Genomic DNA, 21,158 nt, shown 5'->3' on the forward strand with positions numbered 1-21,158 from the left:
CAACATCATAAAACGAGCTCCCTTTACCAGTATGACCTTCATTACTGTGGGAACAAGGTGCCTACCATTTATAAAGTGCCAGCATGCATTCCTTCTCAGAACTAACTGTCACTGACCAAAATGCCATGAAGCACTTCAAGTACTGAAATGCTTAGATAAACTTTTGGCGTGGTTGGTACCCATTAGGTGGAGCAAGAGTTCAAGGGATCCTATGGGCGCATAAAGTGGTGGGGATTAAACAGAGGGAGCACATAAAATTTACAGCAGTTACAAACTCCTTGACACTTGGTGCCGATTTTTAACAGGATCATCTAGCAATTAATCTTTTAACCATTGCACGGTTAATTGAGTTTGGTCCGTATGTGCAAACTTACGCATAAAGTGCAACAGTGCAAGTGTGAGATTATACTGGAACTAACATCCAATATGGCGGGATAGGAAGCGAATGAATCCTGATTCTCCCTAGCAGCCCGTCATAACATGAATAGCTTCCATAGGTTCTTTGGGGAGCCCCTCTTGGTCAACAACCTTGGCCCGAGACTCAACATGGAGATTCTCCTTAAAAATGGCCTTAAAAATGTCCAGAACGGCACCAGACGGTTGTTGAGCACTATATTCCATGAGTCCAACGACTCTATTACTGCAGATCTGCAAGCCCTAATCCTTCAGTAGGATAGGGGTTAATCGATACAAAAGTGAATTTGTAGAATAGTGTGTCTTATTGTGAAATATACAGTTTATATTTACAAACCGTACTACATTCTAGTCGTAAAAGAATTTGTTTTATGACATAAAAAAATAAGCTTTCTTAAGTTTCACACATTTTTTTCTCAAGCATTCCTCATACAAGAAACACAAATAAAAATTTCTATCTAATGTAGCTAAGGCTGTGTGTGTATATACATATGTTTTCACTGAAAAAAAGGTTAAAGTAACATTGTAAATAGGTGTTGTAATAATAAAAAGATAACGTTTAAAAAAAGAAATCACCAGTTTTACTTTACGGAGCTTACTACAACTTGCCAAATTTGGTGTAATTCGTTGAGCTCTTTTTTTCTGAATGCTTCCCAAAATTTCCTATGGAAATTAACATGGCAAGACGTTTCAGGACCCAGCCTTTTTCTCAACCCCCGCTTAATGGATCATCCCAAAACGTTCCATAAAGGGGCTGGGGTGGATTAATTTTTTTTTGTTCAACGTTTCTTGAAGATTCATCAAACGGCACCAAAGTTATTAGCAAACAAAAAAAACTTATATTGAAAAGAGCAACCCAATGTATAACTACCCAGTGGCAACTGTCACTGTATAATTAATTTATATTAAAATAGTTATACAATAAAGTGAAAATAAACACATTTTATCATACCTGAAATGCCAGCATATAATTAACATTTCAATTTATAGAACGTAATATTCTACCAGAAAATGTACAATCTTCCTTTTAGTATTCATTCTTTGTTATTGTTTGGATTATAGGAGAGTTTAAACCTGTTAATCTATATAGAAAAACAACCAAAAGCATTTATTTTTAAGATATTACATTTTTCACTATCCATTTATTTACAGAAATCAGAATTATGTATTTGAACATTAACTCAACCTTATTTAAGAGATCCATGTCAAAGTAGTCGAGGATACAAACATATTTTTCTGATTGTTTTTTAAAATTTGGAGGCATCGCCAGAAAAGATGTGCTAGATCCGCTGAGTCACAAAACACATAGAGTAAGGTTAAGTTCTACTAGGATAAAGTTCATGTGATTTCATAGATGAAGACTGAGAACACTGAAGTGCTTTGTACGATGTTAATGTGACACAATCTGCTAACAAGAATTACTCCATAATTCCCCCATAGTAGACTAATATTCATCTGGTAAAATATGCCTCATTGTGACATTTTTCCTGAATATTTTAAATTATCAGTTATATATAATGTGCTTAAATGAACTACGGTTTAGAATATAGATTTTCAAGTTGGTTGGCCGATAGGTTGATTACATAATAATAGGATTGGTGATACTATTTCCATAAGCTATATATTTGATGCAAACTGCTATTTTAAACTAGGTCTTCATTATTGTAAGCTTCTTCTAAATGCTTTACACATTACTTGCCAAAACTATGCATTCTGAGCCCATCTGACTTATTTCGATAAGTGACCTAGGGTCTATATCCATCTGATGATAGATTTCATTATATCTCTTCACTAAGCCTTTAATGTCCCTACACAAAAATGCAAACAATAATATAGAAAAATTACAAGAGTTAGGCAAAAATACTAAAATAAAAACAAACGCCATATATAGTCTTCTATCACATTTGCTACATCCATGAATGCTTTGTTACTTTCTTCACCCTTGGTATCCTCTGGTCACCTTTGCTCTCCATCATTGTGTATTCTGTTACATTAGACCCATTGTTACTTTCAATTTTCCATTCTGAGAACTCAAGGCAGAATTTGTGTCGACAAGAGCGTCTTCTATGCACCACTCCTAGAGCTTAGACTTTCGTTTAGTCTTTTTCTGTTTCTTGGACAGAATACTGTGCATCAAGTTTATCTTTGGGAGGTATCGTTTCAGGAATATATTCAAGTATGTTCTTCCCCAAGAAATAAACCCAGTTGTGATACAAAAACGATAATGATCTCTGAGCAACAACCCATTTACTATTTAAAACACCTCTTAAAATGGGTCACTGTTCTTTTGAGGAAATAAGGTGGTCACGTTCTATACACAGATCAGCTCAAATTCAACAACCATAGTTACATTTGTTGCTTTACCGTGTCTTGATTGCCACATTTTGTAGGCCTGTTTTTTTGGTTTTCTCCTGAGTCTAACAACATTGAGAATTTAAACGTCATGCCTTATTATACTGGGTGACTACATCTGAAAGATATTTAGCTAAGGGTGACGTTGTTTATTGTGGTTCATATTTTGCTGTGCACCTCGAGTGCAGAAACATGATTCTTTGTCCTACATAAAACTGATCAGAGTCTTCAACCTATTGCCTTCAGGGCCAAAACAATGCTATTTATGGTGATGGTAACATCTGAAATACAGCACTTATCCATCATAAGTGAAGAGCTATGTCACGAGTTGGATGGCCAAACCCAAGGTCCCTGGCGCTCTCTGCAGTATTGACTGGGGGGAGCAATACTAAACAATAACCGAAGGTTCATTCTGACACAACTGTGTATTGAGGGTATGAAGCAAGTTCAGTAGCAAGATTGTTAAAAGGATGCAGCTTTGACACACACTATTAAATTAAAGCTATGTTTGCAAGAGTCTTTTTGGCGAGAGAGCTTATTTATTAGAAACATATTAAGGCCCTGTTTGACTTGGTAGCCTTGGGCGAAATATTACAGGATTTCCCAAAAAAGCAGCCAAACATGAGAACTCTGAAAGTGAATCAATATTCTAGGCATAAAGTTGAACTCATGCGTGTCTAAGCATCTCAAAATTTGGTAATTCTATATACTGAGTGCTTGAAAATTTAGGTAATTATCCAAAGGAAAGTGCATTCACTAAATTCTGAGAAAAGCAAGATGCATTTCTGGAAGATTTATTGGGCTGAAGGATGATTTTTTCTATCTATTTGTCAAACAAAAACACGTCTGGCATTCATTAAGATGATGATTGAGCTGATTTCTTGTTGGTGTAAATGAATGTAATATGTTAATGAATAGTATGTGTCTTCCATGAATGCAAATGGCACCTAGTAGTGAGCAAGTGCAAGACCTTGAGGTGATGTTGTAAAGTAATATCATTTTTTAAAAAGCACTATATTTGATTTCCAGTGGTATTTCTTTCTCCAGGGCCTGCTGTATAAAGTAATATCATTTTTAAAAAAGCACTATATTTGATTTCCAGTGGTATTTCTTTCTCCAGGGCGTGCTGTATGCCTCTTCATATTCAGCGGTGGTTCAGATTCCACTTTCAAACTGCAGCACTTACAGTAGCTGTGGAGAATGTATCCTCTCCCGCGACCCCTACTGCGCCTGGAATGGAAAGATGTGCTCCAGCATCCCTCCCTTTACACCTGAGCTCAACTTGCAGTAAGTGCCTTTCTGTTTAGTGGGAGTAGTGTATTTTCTCCCCATACCTAGCTCTCATCCCCATACCCACATCCAATCAATTCTTCCCCACTCTCCCATGATTGCCCTTTCTGCCCGCTTTTGTTAGAATCTGTGCCATAATCAGTTTATCGTCTCACGTTTCCTCTTTTATTTACTAGTTAATGGGGATGCTGTGGCTTGTGCCCATGGTGTTCTTCTTTTTCCTCCCCACACTTTTCTAAAAGAGAACAATATGAATGCTTACAAATCCTGACCCAGTGTGTTTGTTTTCAGGGACTGGGTCCAAGATGTTGAAGAAGGAGATGCTGGAAGGCAGTGCCCCAAAGAAAGCTCTAGTTCGCCCCGTGGTCGAGGACTGAGACCAGCTGGTAAGACAGGCCTGTATGAAGTAGACACTTCATAGTCATATGCACCTAATCGGCACTCATTGTAGGAGCTGTGCCAATTTACTTCCCTACTCCCAGTCTGCCAAACTCTAAATAACCCCCTAAGTCTTTTAATACATTCTAATGAACAGTCTTTGAAGTTACTAAGTGTGGGGATTTTAAGTGTTGTTTGTGGCCATATATCATACACATAGAGTTATATGAAAAAGAAAGTCCATGCTCTAAAGAGTATGCTTTTACATATTACTGTACATTTTCCTTTCATCTAGTCCCATCCACCACTAACAGAAAATAAATCTAACCTCTTGTGACAAACAACACACTACAATTTAAATGTTTCATTATTTAAACATAAATAATGAGCTAATATCCAGTGCCATATTGTGAAAATGTAAGTACACCTCATGTATGAGTAGCCTGCACAAATATGTTCCTGTTTCTGACATCGCCTGGAAGGAACGCAGACTCCTACTGCCTTACAAAACTGCTTAAGCCCTCTGATACATTACTGTATGCCCAGCTCTTTTTACGTCCCATCAAAGCGGGGTTGAATTCTAGACTTTGACGTGGTAATTCTAAGGTTATTATACTTTTCTTTTTCAGCCGTTTATTCATAGAATTATCTATAGCATTTTGACTCATTATCCTGTTATATGACCCACCTGTGTTAAGCGTCAGCTGCGGAACACATGGTCTCACATTTTCCTCCAGGTCCCGGGGCTTCAAATAAGGCAAAAATCATCATTCCTCCAATACCATGCTTGACAGTTAGTATGAGGTTTTTGTGGTGATAAGTAGTGTTTAGTGTTCGCACATTACTGCCAAACATCTCTCACTTAGATCTCATCTGTCCAGCGGTCATTGTTTCAAAAGCCTTGCGGTCCATTCAGGAGCGGTTTTGCAAAGCTCCTCTGTGTAGCAATGTTCTTTTTGAAGAGTAGCGGGTTTTCACCATGCTACTCTTCAATGAAAACCATGCTTGTTTAGGCTTTTCCTGATTGTATAGTCATGAACTATAATGTTTACCACTATGACAGAGGGCTGTAGATCAATGGATGTAGCTTTGGGGTTCTTGTAATTACTTGGAATATGATTTTGAGATTCATTTGTTGGGGCATCGACTTAGAGATTGAATGGCAACCATCTTGATCTTTCCCCTTTTGTTATGAACCTTTCTTACCCTGGAATGATGGACTGAATGCTCGTGCACTTTTTTACAGCACTTGATTCGAATTGCTTTTTAAACTGATCTGGAAGCATAATGGATGCACTTTATTTTTACACAAGGTTACTGAAAGTAGACGGATTTATTTTTGGTTAATTTCTGAAATGTACGTGTTATTTGTTACATGAGGTTAGAGTTATCTTCTTCTGAGTTCTAGATGAATGTCGTATGTGTATATATATATATATATATATATATATATATCAATGTGTGAAACCACAGAATTTTAAAAAGGGTGGATTTTGATTTTCACATCACTGTAAGAAATGTGAAATCCATTTTGCCACACAAAGGACATGTTTCTATCATCTAAGAGCAATACCAGACCGACAAACACTCACATATTTCAAAGCAATTATAATAAAAATAAGATAACTTTTTTAGAAGTAAAAACAAAGTTAAATGTTTAAAAGAAATTGTTTATTATTTTCATGAATTTGTAATTGAATATTACAACGTTTTTATAGGATTCCAACTCCCTTTCTTGTGAAAGAAAAGCCTACATTTCCATGCAGAGTTAAGTGCTATATTGTACAAAGAAGGCACAGATATTGTTTTTCCGACAGTAACAACTTTCTAAAAGGAATGATCTGTTTCCTATAATTCAGAATATTGGCATGGAAATGTTCTCCATTTTTTCACACCACCAATGTATCTAAAAAGCGTATTGTAGAAATTATGCTGTTGAAAAGAAGTATGTTCAAGTTCAATAGAAATAGCCCATTGTTGCCTCTCCCATTTCATTGTGAACAATATCAAATCAAACTAATATTTGTTGAAGAACCATGCATTAACAAAATGGCACTACAGTGCCACCTTTCTGAATCTGAGCTGTGAAATTCTTTTAATGCCTCTGTGCTTTTCCCTGCAGAAGATGTCCAGTGTCAGAAGATTTCGCTTCCAGCAAACACAATGAACTCTCTGACGTGCATGCCGCTTTCAAACTTTGCCTCCAAAAGTTGGGTCCACAATGGAAAAAAGATTAATTCCTCCTACATTTTTCATTCAAATGGAGATTTGCTTCTGGTTGGCAGCCCACAGAGTTTTGGTTCCTACGAGTGCTGGTCAACGGAGGAAGGCTTCCAAAAGTTAATGGCCAACTACTGTGTGGAGCCTGAGGAGACAATGCAGACCGCGACTGTCAAGGTGGACACCAGTAAACCTCTCTTGGTTATCAAACGTAATTATGACCTATTATTGAATGTGTCGAAGTCCAGCTCAAGTTCTGAGAGCCATTCAGCAATAACTTCAAGCAAAACATACTGGAATGAGTTTATAATCATGAGCATTTTATTCGGGGTTGCAGTTGTCATTCTTGGGCTCTTCATGGTCTATAAACATCGAAAAGGGATGAAAATATTCCTCAAGCCAGGAGACATCTCCAAAATACCGCACAAGAAGCCACAGACTGTTGCTAAACCTGCAGAGAGCTTGCCCCTTAACAACAGCACCGTTCCCAATGCACTGCCCGATCACAAGGGCTACCAGACTCTGAATGACAACTATCTGATCACTACCCCTTTCCACGACCCTTTGATTGATAGCAAAAACTTCTCTGAATCAGAAAAGAGACCTTTAAACATCAAAGACACTCTTGTAGAAGTATCTCCCCAATGCCAAAGACCCCGGGTGCGGCTCGGTTCAGTGATAAGGGACTCTGTGGTGTGATCACTGATTCATAAGTGACTGTTTTTTAAAAAGCTACTGCCCTGCCACGGCCTCCAAGGGACCAACGAACTAAGAGCCATTCAGTGGTTTCAAAGTACTGTATCTTGTAACCTCTGAACCAGCAAGCAATTTGTGAAATAGCGTGTATGTTTGCATGCAATCCAGTTCCAACATGAAAGTGAAACTTAACTTTGGATGGTGTTTAATTTTTGTTACAAACCTATTCATATGCAAATAAGAGAAACAATATACAGTCAAGTCGAAGAGATAAAGGTGACTGTTGCAGGCAGTCTACACACTGAATACAGGCAATCACTTTGTGCACTGTAAGGCAGCTGTTGAGAAAGGTGGCACATGGGCTGCCTAGAATGAAATGTTCAGATGCTAGAAAAGCTATTCCATCGATAAAAGGGAACTGCAGCAATCGGACAGTCTTCAAAGCAAATCTTCCCTGTGGAACTCCTAATACAGGGGACGCGTCTTCAGTGAGCACCATACCAAACGGTACAGAGTACAGGCTCAATTAATTTGGAAATGCTGCTGATGTTTGTGTGAACCCCTATGCAAAGCACACTGATATACAGGGGTTCAAATCCTTGGAAAATTACTTTTAAACTGCTGGCATCAATTTCTGGTGCCTTTGATGGAAACAGTAGTATGCCTTGTTTATCGCTTACTACACAAAACTCGTATTGCAAATTTGTTTGGGGGCTTTCAGACAACGCATGCTGGGTTCCTGACACCTACAGACTTGAAAGGATTAGGAATTACTGGTAATCAATTGAGGCGGAAGCCCTCTTAATCAAATCACTGTCTGGGGGCAGATTTGCTGCGGTGCGAGCAATGCGTGGTATCCTTGTTAGAGATGGACAAAAAGACTATCTCTGCCGAAACAGAGCTAGTTCTTTGACAATATCCTGTTTTTGGATCCGTTTGAATCTGTTCTTCTGCATCTGGAGTTTTTAACCCTCGTGCATCTCTCCTCTGTATGTGATGCTCATCATCACCGCATGGAAGGGTGCCACCCCAGGGATCAAAAGATGCTCCGCAGACAACGGAAATGTAGACCCCGACCGCAAGAAACATGTCCGCATTGGATTTGGTAATGTTCAAGCCTTCATAAAAATCATAAACACACATATTTACCAGAAGAAAATTAAACATTCAAAATGCTTTTTCCTTGGTGTGAGGAAGGAAGCAATTGCTGTAAAGATGAAAAAGTTGACTGAAACGTTCTTATGTGCCAAAAAATTTCAAATGTTTTGATTTGCCCCTTCAGAGCCTTTTTCTGCTATGTTTCTGTTGCTTCCGTCTGAAAACTTCGGTGTTGTATTTAATCAACATGCTTAGGTCTTCAGCAGACACCTTTTATGTTTAATTTGTGGATTTAAAAAATATATATGTTTTGTAAAAGAATGTGAAAAAAGAGCCCGGTACTTAATGGAGAACTACTACCAGCTATATTGTGCCTGCCGAATCAATAATAATCTCTCCTCGATCACTAGTAAAACAGGTCGATATCCGTCAAGCCCCTATTTCAATTAGTGTAGGGGGTTGGTTTGCGGATACGGGTGCTTAGTTGCTGGGTTGTGACAAATAGTCAAGAACCTGCAGTACATGTCACTTCTACTGAATCATCCAAGTTGACGTTTTTGCTTTCATCAATGCATGTTCAGCCTTGCTGGCTCTGAAATGTGGGTCCACGAGCTGTTGAAACGAATGTTTGTATTGCGGTTCCGCTGTTTGTGGGGCCTGCAAATGGGCTTTGCTGTACACCAATGTAAAGAATGTTCCTAAAATGGTCTTTTGGACAGTAATGAAAACCGGTACAATTTGTCAGTATTCTGGGTATTTCGTGATATCAAGTGGATGTCTAAACATATTTTGTAATATTTGTGAGGTGAACACATTCTACTTTAAGCCAAGCCATGTACGTACAGCAATCACAGGATACTTGATGATAGATGTGAGAAGATGTGCTCGTCTTTGGACTTGGGTACCTTTAGACTGGACTTGCGATGTGAAAATCGAGCTTACATATTCCCCAATGGAAGGAGAAAAACACGACAGGATAAACCAATGGAACACCTTTAGAACCCTGTGCACAACCAAATAATCCAGCATTATTTCCAGTAGTTTCCCTACCAAGTACACCTGAGGAATTCCTGCTTCTACTTTATTAATAATTCTGTGTATAATTTACATGTGTGCATGAACTGGAATTCCTTTAATTTTTCTGCAGAAAAATACATACATTTTGCATTTCTTCCATTACATACCACTGACATGTATGTATGTGATGAACATTCTGTGCAAAAGAAACATTGGACAAATATGTTGGTATTTGTTCCAAAATTTTTAATAGTCTAAAATTGTGGCATTTTGCACTCTGGGCATGGCAAAATGCACTCTGCAGGCAGTTTTTGTCCTTGCTCAGGCCAGAAAAAACCCACCAGCATCCGCTCTAATGCTAAACAGTGAATGATGTATTTAGAAATGTAAAGGAAAGGAGCCTAAACGACCAGTACCCCTACACAATATATGGAACACACGTCTACAATAAGCTTGACAATTGTATCTGCATATCGTAGAAGCTAAGGGAGTGACGCTAATATGTTCCTTCAGCAGGAGAACACCATGACATGAGTGAATGTATGTTTAGATGTGGGTTTGCTTCTTTGAAAGGGTGAAACACCCGTCACATCTTTTGTTTCCTCGTTAAGGACATAAACGGTGCAGTACAGAGCAACTGCAAATCACTGATTTAGGCACCAGCCATGGAGAACAATATGTTCCCGTGAAGTGGTTCACAATTTCACAGCCAACCCATGGCCAATTTGTCTATTACAGAACTACGTTGAAACCAGCTTCGTTGGCTTTGCCAGTGCCTGTTCTTGGTTGCTTCTGCAGTTTAAGTGTGGGCTGCCCTGAAGTTCCTGCCCTGGCATAGTGAAGCTCTAAACATGTTTCTCCTTTGTTGAAAACATGAGAGTAGCCAGCAGGGGCATAGATGAAAAGGGTTCCAGGTCTTTTATGTTTTTGTAAAGGAGAGCACATCGGTATTGGCCTTCAAAAGACACAATTCCCTCTTTCAGGAAGTAGGGTGCCGGATGTGAGCAGTAAGTTAATTGGGGGCCTAGGTTTTGATGGTATTGTCGTACTTGTGATGTTCACTTTGTAAATCAATGACTACTGGGAACAGAATGCAAAAAAAACAGTACTAGATGAAATCCTTAATATGATGGGATATAATGTTTCAGTATATTTAGTGGATTAAGAGATGCACATTTCCAAGGATTCCTCACAGAGGATCAGCTGAACCAAAGCCTACAAGTCTTGCTAATGCACATATTTGTACAACAAACGTGCGGGGACACATGATGTGACCTTGGCTTATTTACTTAATTCTGCAAAATGTAGTTCATTATTCAATTCAGAACAGGCAAACAAGTTGTGTCACGTGGTAAAATGGTGTATATTTGACTTATCAGTGAGCGGAATGTATACATAAACCATAAGCAGGAAAGTACTTTAAAAACTGGTGTGGTGAATTTAGACAACTTCCAGTCATTAGATTAGCTGTTGAAAATGTGTACAGGGTCACAGAAACCCTATTAGTAATTTCACAATTTTTTGTTAATATTCCTTATATTGATTCACCTTCTGGTTCGTCGTTGAGATCCAGGCGATGTGACAGCATTCCCCTGTATCCAGTAAATAACAAAAATAAATGGGCGAGGATGTGGTCTAAGGGCTAGATCGGTCTACCTCGAAGCTGGGGAACTGGGTTTGAGTAGGTGGAAGGAATCTTGTATCCCTGGGAAGAACTGCAGTTCCTCTCCTCACAATCTCGCACTGAATATACAAACGCCACAATCAAATTCTCTGTGTACCTCATACAAGACCATGAATTAGCTCAGGAACCGCACTCTGACAACCTCTTAGCAAATTTATTGATGCAAAACCTGTTAGCAAGCTCGGAAAGCACAACTCAATCCTGTGCAACAAGCTACTTTGCCTAGTTTTTAAACGTTATGGCCAGCTGAGTGAATGTTTCATTTATAATCTGGAGCACACAATTATCAAAGATTCTATTTTAATAAATCCTATGTAAAAACACATTTTCTGGGTTAAAAACCGAAACTGCCAGAATAACAGTACAGTTTACTTGTTCCGGATTAGCTTCTGTATGGTATGTGTTTTAACCGTGTCTGCCTGCGTTTAATCTACAAAAATGGCTGATTGTGTACAGATAACGAGTGCATCTGGGCCACCGTACCCAAGGCCATGTTTCGTCGTGTAGATCATTCCTTCACAAAGAACGCACGTGCTGCTGATGGTGAAGTAACTTCCTGTTGTCTACACGAGGCTGCGTTACGCACCGTGTGTTCTGCATGCTTATATGTACCCCACTGCATGTGCTAACCCCAGCCTGTGAATGTTATGCTGGCTCTGGCGACAACCTATGACTGAATCTTTCTGACTATAGATCCTTCTGAAGGACTTTTCTACAAGGTAAACCGGGCCCTCATTGTCCCAGCTTCTCACCAGTCATTTACACACCGTCGTTTTGCCGGCTTCCACCGATTGAGAGACAGGTGCACACTATGTGATGTCACTTGTTATTAATGTGAGGAAGTTTTTGTTATGCGCTGTTGTAAACTATTGATTTCTTTTTTTTTATAAAATGCACTTTACGTTTTGTAAATAAAACATTTCTACAATTTTGGCTGAAATGTTTTCTTGGTGACTGCTATCCTGTTAATTGCTGTGCCGTCCGTGTTCTAATGAGTGGTGTTGATTGTAGGTGCTTTGTTAAGAAGCCTCAGTAATGTTCTTCCTCCCAAGGGCTAGTGTGGGTGCAGAGGGGACCCTGCAGTTTTGACACCCCAAAACGTACCTCATCAAAACTCCTACACCTTGAAGCAAAGACAGTGTTAATCCTCAATTTCATGAAACAGTGTGTACCCAAGTTAAGGCACCTTCTAGCACATTAAAAATATTAGACATCCAGCAAATTAAGTAAAGTGCCACTCATCAACTGAGTTCTAGATCAACGGAATAGTTTAAAGGATTTAATCAAACAAATTCAAAGAAATCAATGCCATGAAGGCTCTCAGCAAGCAGGGCATTACAGAGAAGTGCAAAATCAAAAATAAATGAAGTCCCAAGAGGGCATCAACATCGGGAGAGAAATGGACAGCATCCCTAGTAGCACAGGAAAGGTATCTGGAAAGTCTTCTGGGTCACCAACAAACACTAGAATTTTATACATTATTTAGCATAAGAAATTAATAAAACTGGAGAATCATTGGGGCATGCCCAAATATGTTCTATTCACACAAAATCAGAGCACAGTCTCATTAAGCGTCATATTGTCTTAGCACTAAAGCACTATCAGCCTGATTCATGTACGGGCCGTTTTGCGTGTCCCTAATAGCGAATCATAGCGATTCGCTATTGAGGACACGCAAAACGGCATTCATGTAGGAATTGCTACTTAAATAGCGATTCCTACATGTTCTTTATTTGCGAGTAGCAATTTGCTACTCGCAAATACTCCCCATTCATTCCTATGGGCCAAGAGGCCCATTGGAATGATTGGGGATTTGCGAGTAGCAATTTGCTACTCGCAACTGAGATAGCGATTTTAAGGGTGACAGGGGTGTCCAAAGGACGCCCTGTAGCACCCCTAAAATGCACTTTTGGACAGGTGTTGCGCACACACATCTCCAAAGGACATGTGTGTGTGCTACATGCAACTTTGAAAAATGCTTTTAAAAGCATTTTTCTGAGTTTATGCTATTTACCGACAGGTCTGACCTGTCGGTAAATAGCGGCCCCAAAAGTCCAAAATCGCTATTTTGTTGTGTGTCATGAATAGCATTTAAGGAATCTCTATTAGAGATTCCTTAAATGCCATTCCACGCAAATATGCGAATTCTTAAATAGCCGATTTTTGCATTTGGTATCATGAATACCAAATGCAAAAATTGCGCTCGCAAAGGGCCAGATTCTGAGAATCTGGCCCTTTGCGAGTGCAATTTAGCTACATGAATCAGGCTGAAGGAATCTCTATTAGAGATTCCTTAAATGCCATTCCACGCAAATATGCGAATTCTTAAATAGCCGATTTTTGCATTTGGTATCATGAATACCAAATGCAAAAATTGCGCTCGCAAAGGGCCAGATTCTGAGAATCTGGCCCTTTGCGAGTGCAATTTAGCTACATGAATCAGGCTGTATTTCCCTACATGAATATTGATTCTGCCCACTCTATGATAATGCCATTCGGAGATTATGGAGTGAGCTAGCGGGAAGAGCATAAAGTGTTAGTTGCAGTTTTGTAACTGAACCGGGTAAGATTAATTGAGCAATGAAAATAAACAAATATGATTCAGCTTGACTGAGTGCTGTAGAAATAACAAACAGTGGAATAAATCAATTATATAGAATTGTCTGTCCGTGTTGGATCTTTACACTTGCACTAACTTTAGAGCAATAATGTGAACAGACTTCCATGTCGCTACGTAACAGATTTACATCAGTGGCATATTCACTATGAATACGTTTGTAACTCTGGTAGAATGCACTATTAATCTTCCTAGCAATTGGTGAATATCCTTAAAATAGCAAAGCTATGAAGAGCCCACCATCCACTAGATGAATTCCTGTCCTACTATGGCCAGACCCTCGTTAGTTCAACTAATTGCCACAGTCAGTTGGAAGATCCACATACACTGAATTATATCTGGGAGCTCTACATACATTGACATGATTCAGTGATCTTTTTGAGTTGCTACAGAACATCTGTAAACACAATGTTTGGTTCCCATGAAAACATGATGTGGATGCATAGACAAAACTACTATGTTTGTGAATGAATCAACTCCAAAATAAGATTTTCACTTGCTCTTCTTGGTAATCTTGGTAATCTTACTGAAAGTAGCATACGTGTTTTCCACAATTTTAAATACATTTATATCTGCAGAGTGCATCACTTTAAATGGTTTTCCCAGCTGAGAAATGACCAAACTGAATTCCAGTGCTTAATTTAAGCCAGTGGTTGCAGCTGGAACTCACTTATGTTTCCAAAACAGACTGACCAAAGGCAAGAGAGAAACACACAGAAGGGGGTAGGAAAGACAGCAAATCTAATAGAGACTTCTAGCCACAGATTCCTTACCTTAGATTTGTCCCCAGGCATTAAATTGGACCCGGACATTGTTTATGAGCAGTACCTCTGTGTACTGGTAGGTGGTATCGTTCGGCTCAACGTCACATCGTTCACGCAGGAAGAGACTTGTGCAGTGCCTCTATAGGCACCACCACAGTGAGCTGACGTCACTTCTTTTCTTTCTACTGAAGTCAGGCAGAGGCATGGTGAGCAAAAGAACAATGGATTTAACCCAGATCTCTTGACTGGGGGTGAGTGTTTGAAAAGTTTCAGCACTCTGTCCATTATCTGGTTGTGTTTGCTATGTTCATTCTCAGAGGCCAAGGGTATGCCCAGATGTGGGTCCGTTGCTCGCTGTGCCTCTGGATTCAAGATAGCCTGGCTGATATGGGGTGATACCCGAAACCGGTCCTCGGATGCTTGTTTCCGGTCCAAAGAGGACCTAGCCTGGCAATTTGGGATGGGCTGTTATCATGAGGGGCAGAGTCAAGACTGATTTGCATATGACTGGGTTCAAACCGGGGTGGCATGGTGAGCAAAAGAAAGATTGATTTAACCCAGATCTCTTGACAAGGGGTGAGTATTTTAAAACTTTCAGCACTCCGTCCATCTTCTTGTTGGCTTTGCAGAGAGCTGCCCCCAGGGTGGCTGGCGTCAAGCCCTGCGTTGCCTGTCACAGACAGATGCCAGTGATGGACCCGCATCTTGTTTGGCTTTGGTGCCTTGAGAGTGACTACGATGCGTAGATCTAAGTCAACTGTCATGCCATGGACCCCAAGGCCTGTAGAGAGGGGTCCCTCATCTCCTGGCCGGTGTTGATCCCGGTGAAGAGGAAGGTCCCAGGATCGGTCGCGGAGTCATCGATATTCTTTACAGTGGAAGTTGTCCAGGCGTTTGGGTTAGTCCCACAAAAAGAAATGTAAGAAGTCGAAGAGTTCATCAACTTCACCACATGCGTCAAAGTCTTCCAACGAGATAAGGGAGTATCTTCATTCAAGGCCTGGGTCTGCGATTGAACCTGGGCCTAGGTCGGCTCCGCACCTCCCCGAGTTTCCAAGATCAAGAGCACCCCCTGCTCAAGTTCTCAAATTTTATGAGGCCAAGCACCACTTATTTGGATAGGCAACTACTGCTTGTGCACTGTTGGGCCCCACAGGTTCGGTAGGGGCCCCTACTGGTGGATTCATCCCCAGCACAGCCCCTTGGATCCATAGATAAATCCTGATCGGCGCCGGTCATACCGTCTCGACCATCGTCAACAATGCTCCCAATATCGACACTCACTGTGCCGTTCCCATCCCTGACTCCGACACGGAGCCAAAGGGGCATCGCTTGACTCCAGCACCGACTGGCGCTTTGCCCTCCAGATCGGAGCCTGATCCCTATTCCTAAGGGTTAGATTTTGTGGAGGGTTGAGAGGGCCCTCTGCGCCATGAGGAATACTAGCCTCTAGACCCCAAGATACTCTGGTGTGAGGACTCTCTCCAGATACTGGCATGGTCTCTCCTACTACCATGGCTACTGAGGAGGGAGCCTCTTTTGTTATGGTGGTGAGAAGAGTTGTTAAGGTCCAGGGCCTTAGCCTGCCCTATGTGGCAGACAGAGGTGCTTCATATCGACAGAGGTGCTTCAACCGGGAGTGACTCCCTCAGAACCACTTCTCCCTTCTAATGAAGTCCTTACGGACATCCTGCTTGGTACTTGGTCCAAACCCTGCACAGGGGCTCCTGTAAACAGGGCAATTGCCGCTATTTTGTCCAAACCCAGGAGACCCCAATTTCCTCTTGCAACACCCTACACCGGAGACCTTGGTGCTCTAAGCCTCCACCTTCTATGTAAAAGCTGGTACTTTCCCTACCACCCCACCGGATTGGGAATCCAAGACACAGGACACTTTGGGCAAGAACATGTTTTCTTCCACCAGCCTGGCACTGTGGTCAGTGAACACTGCACCTTTTGGCCCATTACTCCCATGCACTGTGGGATTTGGTTGCGCAGGTGCTGCCCATGGTCCTGGAGGAGGCCCAGGCCACTACCAAGCCATAGATGATGGGAGAGATGCAGCAATCAATCAATCAATCAATGACACTTGTAAAGCGCGCTACATACCCGTAGGGTCTCAAGGCGCTGGGGGGGGGGGGGAGGGGGGGGGGCCGCTACTGCTCGAACAGCCAGGTCTTCAGCTTTTTCCTGAAGGAGAGGTGGTCTTGGGTCAGGCGCAGGTCGGTCGGAAGGGAGTTCCAGGTCTTGGCGGCCAGGTAGGAGAAGGACCTTCCTCCTGTAGTCGCTCTTCGGATGCGGGGGACGGCGGCGAGGGCGTGGTTGGCTGATCGGAGGTGGCGTTTGGGAGCGTAGAAGTTGACTCGGCTGTTGAGGTAGCTCGGGCCTTGGTCGTGTAGGGCTTTGTGTGCGTGGGTGAGGAGGCGGAAGGTGATTCTTTTGTTGACGGGGAGCCAGTGAAGGTCTCTCAGATGTCCGGAGATGTGGCTGGTTCGTGGGATGTCGAGGATGAGTCTGGCTGAGACGTTCTGGATCCGCTGGAGTCTCTTCTGGAGCTTGGCGGTGGTACCGGCGTAGAGGGCGTTGCCGTAGTCCAGTCGGCTGGTGACGAGGGCCTGGGTGACGGTCTTCCTGGTCTCGGTGGGGATCCACCAGAAGATCTTCCGTAGCATGCGTAGGGTGTTGAAGCACGCCGAGGAGACGTTGTTGACTTGCCTGGTCATGGAGAGGGAGGAGTCCAGGATGAAGCCCAGGTTGCGTGCATGGTCTGTCGGTTTGGGTGCGGTGCCCAGGGCGGGAGGCCACCAGGAGTCGTCCCAGGCGGAGGGTGAGGGGCCCAGGATGAGGACCTCCGTCTTTTCCGAGTTCAGTTTCAGGCGGCTGGTCGTCATCCACTCGGCTACCTCTTTCATCCCTTCGTGCAGGTTGGCTCTGGCGGCGGTGGGGTCGTTGGTCAGGGAGAGGATCAGCTGGGTGTCGTCGGCGTAGGAGATTATGCTGAGGTTGTGTTTGCGTACGATGGCCGCGAGGGGGCTCATGTAGACGTTGAAGAGGGTGGGGCTCAGAGATGATCCTTGAGGGACGCCGCAGATGACTTAGGAGGCCTCTGACTTGTACGGTGGTAGGCGGACTCTCTGAGTTCTTCCGTCGAGGAAGGAGATGATCCATTCCAGCGCCTTGTCCTGGATTCCGATGTTGCTGAGGCGCCGTACTAGGGTGCGGTGGCAGACCGTGTCGAATGCCGCGGAGAGGTCTAGGAGGATGAGGGCCGCTGTTTCTCCATTGTCCATCAGGGCTCGGATGTCATCGGTGGCGGCGATGAGGGCGGTCTCGGTGCTGTGATTGGCTCGGAAGCCGGACTGTGAGGGGTCGAGGGATCCGTTCGTCTCGAGGAAGGCGGCCATCTGCTTGTTGACGGTCTTCTCGATGACTTTGGCTGGAAACGGGAGGAGCGAGATGGGGCGGTAGTTCTTGAGGTCGGTGGGGTCCGCTGTTGGTTTCTTGAGTAGAGCGCTGAGTTCGGCGTGTTTCCAGCTCTCAGGGAAGATGGTGGTGTCGAAGGATGTGTTGATGATGTCTCGCAGGTGGGGTGCGATGACAGCGTCGGCCTTGTTGAAGACGTGGTGAGGGCAGGGGTCGGTCGGTGATCCGGAGTGGATGGAGTTCATCGTGCGGATGGTGTCTTCGGTGCTGATCGGGGTCCAGGCGTGAAGGGTGGTGGTGGGGTGTGGTTGTTCGGTCATGGTGTGCGTTGGTTGGTTGTAGAAGCTGTTGTGTATGTCCGCGATCTTGTTGTGGAAGTATGAAGCGAGGGAGTTGCAGAGGTCTTGCGATGGGGTGATGTCGTTGTTTCCTGCGCTGGGGTTGGAAAGCTCTTTCACGATGTTGAAGAGTTCCTTGCAGTTGTGTGCGTTGTTGTCCAACCGGTCCTTGAATGCTGTTTTCTTGGCGGCGCGGATCAGCTGGTGGTGTTTCCGGGTGGCAAGTTTGAAGGAGGTCCTGTTGTCCGGTGTCGGTTCCTTTCTCCAGACTTTCTCGAGGGCTCGGCAGTTCTTCTTGGAGCTCTTGAGTTCGTCGGTGAACCATGGAGCCTTCTTGCTGCCGGGTCTGCTAGGCGGGGTCCTCAGTGGGGCGAGTTCGTCCGCGCAGTTGCTGATCCACTTCGTGAGGTTGTCGGCGGCCTGGCTGGGGTTCGCTGAGCTGGCAGGAGGGTGCTGGCTCAGGGAGGTGGCGAGCTGGTCTGCTGTGATCTTGTTCCAGCTTCTGTGGGCGGCCTGTTGCTGGTGTTGGTGGGTCGTTGTTCTCTTGAAGGTGAAGTAGACGCAGCTGTGGTCCGTCCAATGAAGCTCTGTGGCGTGGCTGAAGTCGATGTCTGTGCTGGAAGAGAAGACTGCGTCGAGTGTGTGTCCGGCGAGGTGGGTGGGGGTGGACACCAGTTGCTTGAGTCCCAGGCTGGCGAGGTTGTCGAGCAGGGTGCTGGTGTTGCGGTCGTTGTTGTTCTCTAGATGGAAGTTGAGGTCTCCCAGGAGGATGTAGTCAGCGGAGGGGAGGGCATGCGGGCTGACGAAGTCGGTGATGTCCTCGCTGAATTGTGTGCGTGGTCCAGGGGGTCGGTAGATCAGGGTGCCTCAGAGTGGTGTTCGGGTTGGTGTGGATCTGGAAATGCAGGTGTTCGGCGCTGGTAAGGGTGTTGTCGGTGCTGGTCGTGAGACGGATGGTGTTCCTGTGTATGATGGCGATGCCTCCTCCCATCTGGTTGGCGTTTCGGTCCCTCCGGACGATCTTGTAGCCCTCTGGGATAGCGATGGCGATGTCGGGAGCTGAGGAGGCGTTCATCCAGGTCTCCGTGAGGAAGGCAACGTCAGGGGCTGTGGCGTCTAGAAGGTTCCAGAGTTCGATGGCGTGTCTGTGGACGGAGCGGGTGTTGAGCAGAATGCACTTGAGGTGGGTGCTGCTGGTGTTCGACTTGGCGGGTGCTGGTGCGAGGCTGGTCCGGATGCAGGAGAACTTGCAGGCGTGGCAGCTGAAAGGTCCGTGGGTACGTCGTGGAGTGGCTTGATGGCATTCTGGGAGTCGGCCGGTGTTGAGTGCGGTGAGGGTGGCGGCGGAGTACGTCAGGCGGGTCGGTCGGGGTCTTCGGGGTCCAGGGGTCCTGGCGCTGGACGCGATCCGGTCGCGGACGGGCGCAGACGGGCTTACCTTTGGCGCGCCTTCGGCGCACAATCGGCGCGCCCGCTGCGCGTGACCGCTGCGCGTTCGCACGGTCGCCATTTAAAGGCGAAGTGCGCGGGTGGGCGGAGTAGCTGGGAGGCGGGAGCGGGGAGGGAACAGAAGAGAAGGGGGCGGCGCTAGGGGCGGTGGCGGGAAGCGGGAGTGGGGAGGGAGAGCGGAGGGCGGCGAGGTAGGCGGGCAAACAGGAAGGAGACAAGCACAAATGCCCAAATGGAGGGCTACACGAAGAAGAAACGGTACAAAAATAAACAGGCAACAATGCAGGTCAAAAACGGAGGCAAAACAGTTAACAAACTCTCATACGGCATACAAAGAAAAACAAGCACAAATTACGGTCAAAACGGAGGCAAAACAGTTAAACTATCATACGGCATACAAGGAAAAACAGGCACAAATTACGGTAAAAAACCGGCGAAAACCAAGGGGAGCGCTCCAGGCGGCAGCGAGGCCGGCGCTGAGGCAGAAGGCAGGCACTGGGGCACACGCAGCAGCTGGTGGCCGTGCGGCGCGGGGGTGTCCCACAGCAACAACTGGCTTTGCAGGGGATGTTCAGATTTCACTTATGAACATGCCCTTTAATGACTCCTGCCTCTTAGGAGACAAGGTAGATTCCAACGCTGGAGTGCTTTAAGGACAGCAGACTACGGCCAGTTCCTTGGGCCCCTAGACAACTCCAGTCCAGATTTCATGGCTACGGAAGGGGTACCAGCCACATTCTTACCCGCTCATTCACCATGGCTTGCAAGCTTCCAAGCCTCTGCGTGGCTGAGGACAGGATACCCACAGACCCCATGGGTTAGGCAGCCAGATGTCAGTCCAGTCCACTGCCCATCCAGCAGCTGCAGTTTCAAGCCCCTTTAGTTTGCTATCTGAACATCAAGGGCAACCAGTGGGCGGCAGGATACGCCATCACCCGCATCACTGGGGGTGAATAACATCAGACAGCTCAGTTCTCCAGATAGTCTGAAGGGGCTACTCCTGCCCGTTCCAGACTAACCCTCCCCCAATGCCACCCACTCACGACAGGCTGAATAAGTACCATCTCTCCTTAATCCACCAGGAAGTAAAAGCTCTCTTGGCAAAAGTAGGCATAGAGAGGGTGCTGACATCAGAAGGTGCTCATGGCTGTTAACCCTGCATCTTTCTGGTGCCCAAGAAGGAAGAAGGCCTTCGAACTATACTAGACCTGCACCACCTCAATTTCTTCCTGAAAAAGGAGAAATTTAAAATGCTAACGCTCGCTCAAGTTCTGTTTGCCCTCAACCTGGGAGACTGGATGGTAGCACTGGATTTGCAGGACGCATACTGCTAAATTTCTGTCCTGCCTGCCCACAGGCACTACCTGCGGTTTATGGTGGGCCACAAGCACTTTCTACTTTACCAGTCGATGGTGGTG

At 44.5% G+C, this 21,158-nt stretch overlaps 1 protein-coding gene across 1 annotated transcript in view; it reads left to right on the forward strand.

Annotated features, from left to right (window-relative positions):
• The window catches only part of SEMA4B (semaphorin 4B), a 56,896-nt gene extending 44,819 nt beyond the window's left edge, over positions 1 to 12,077 (forward strand). The window contains exons 10-12 of the mRNA XM_086958159.1: positions 3,887 to 4,053; positions 4,348 to 4,442; positions 6,557 to 12,077. Coding sequence (XP_086814285.1) covers positions 3,887 to 4,053; positions 4,348 to 4,442; positions 6,557 to 7,353 — 1,059 coding nt within the window. The 3' untranslated portion in view covers positions 7,354 to 12,077. The remainder of the gene's footprint in view (positions 1 to 3,886; positions 4,054 to 4,347; positions 4,443 to 6,556) is intronic.
• The last annotated feature ends 9,081 nt before the right edge of the window (positions 12,078 to 21,158 follow it).

The sequence above is a fragment of the Lissotriton vulgaris genome, chromosome 2_1 (genome assembly GCF_964263255.1).
Source record: "Lissotriton vulgaris chromosome 2_1, aLisVul1.2, whole genome shotgun sequence".
NCBI classification, from domain to species: Eukaryota; Metazoa; Chordata; class Amphibia; order Caudata; family Salamandridae; genus Lissotriton; species Lissotriton vulgaris.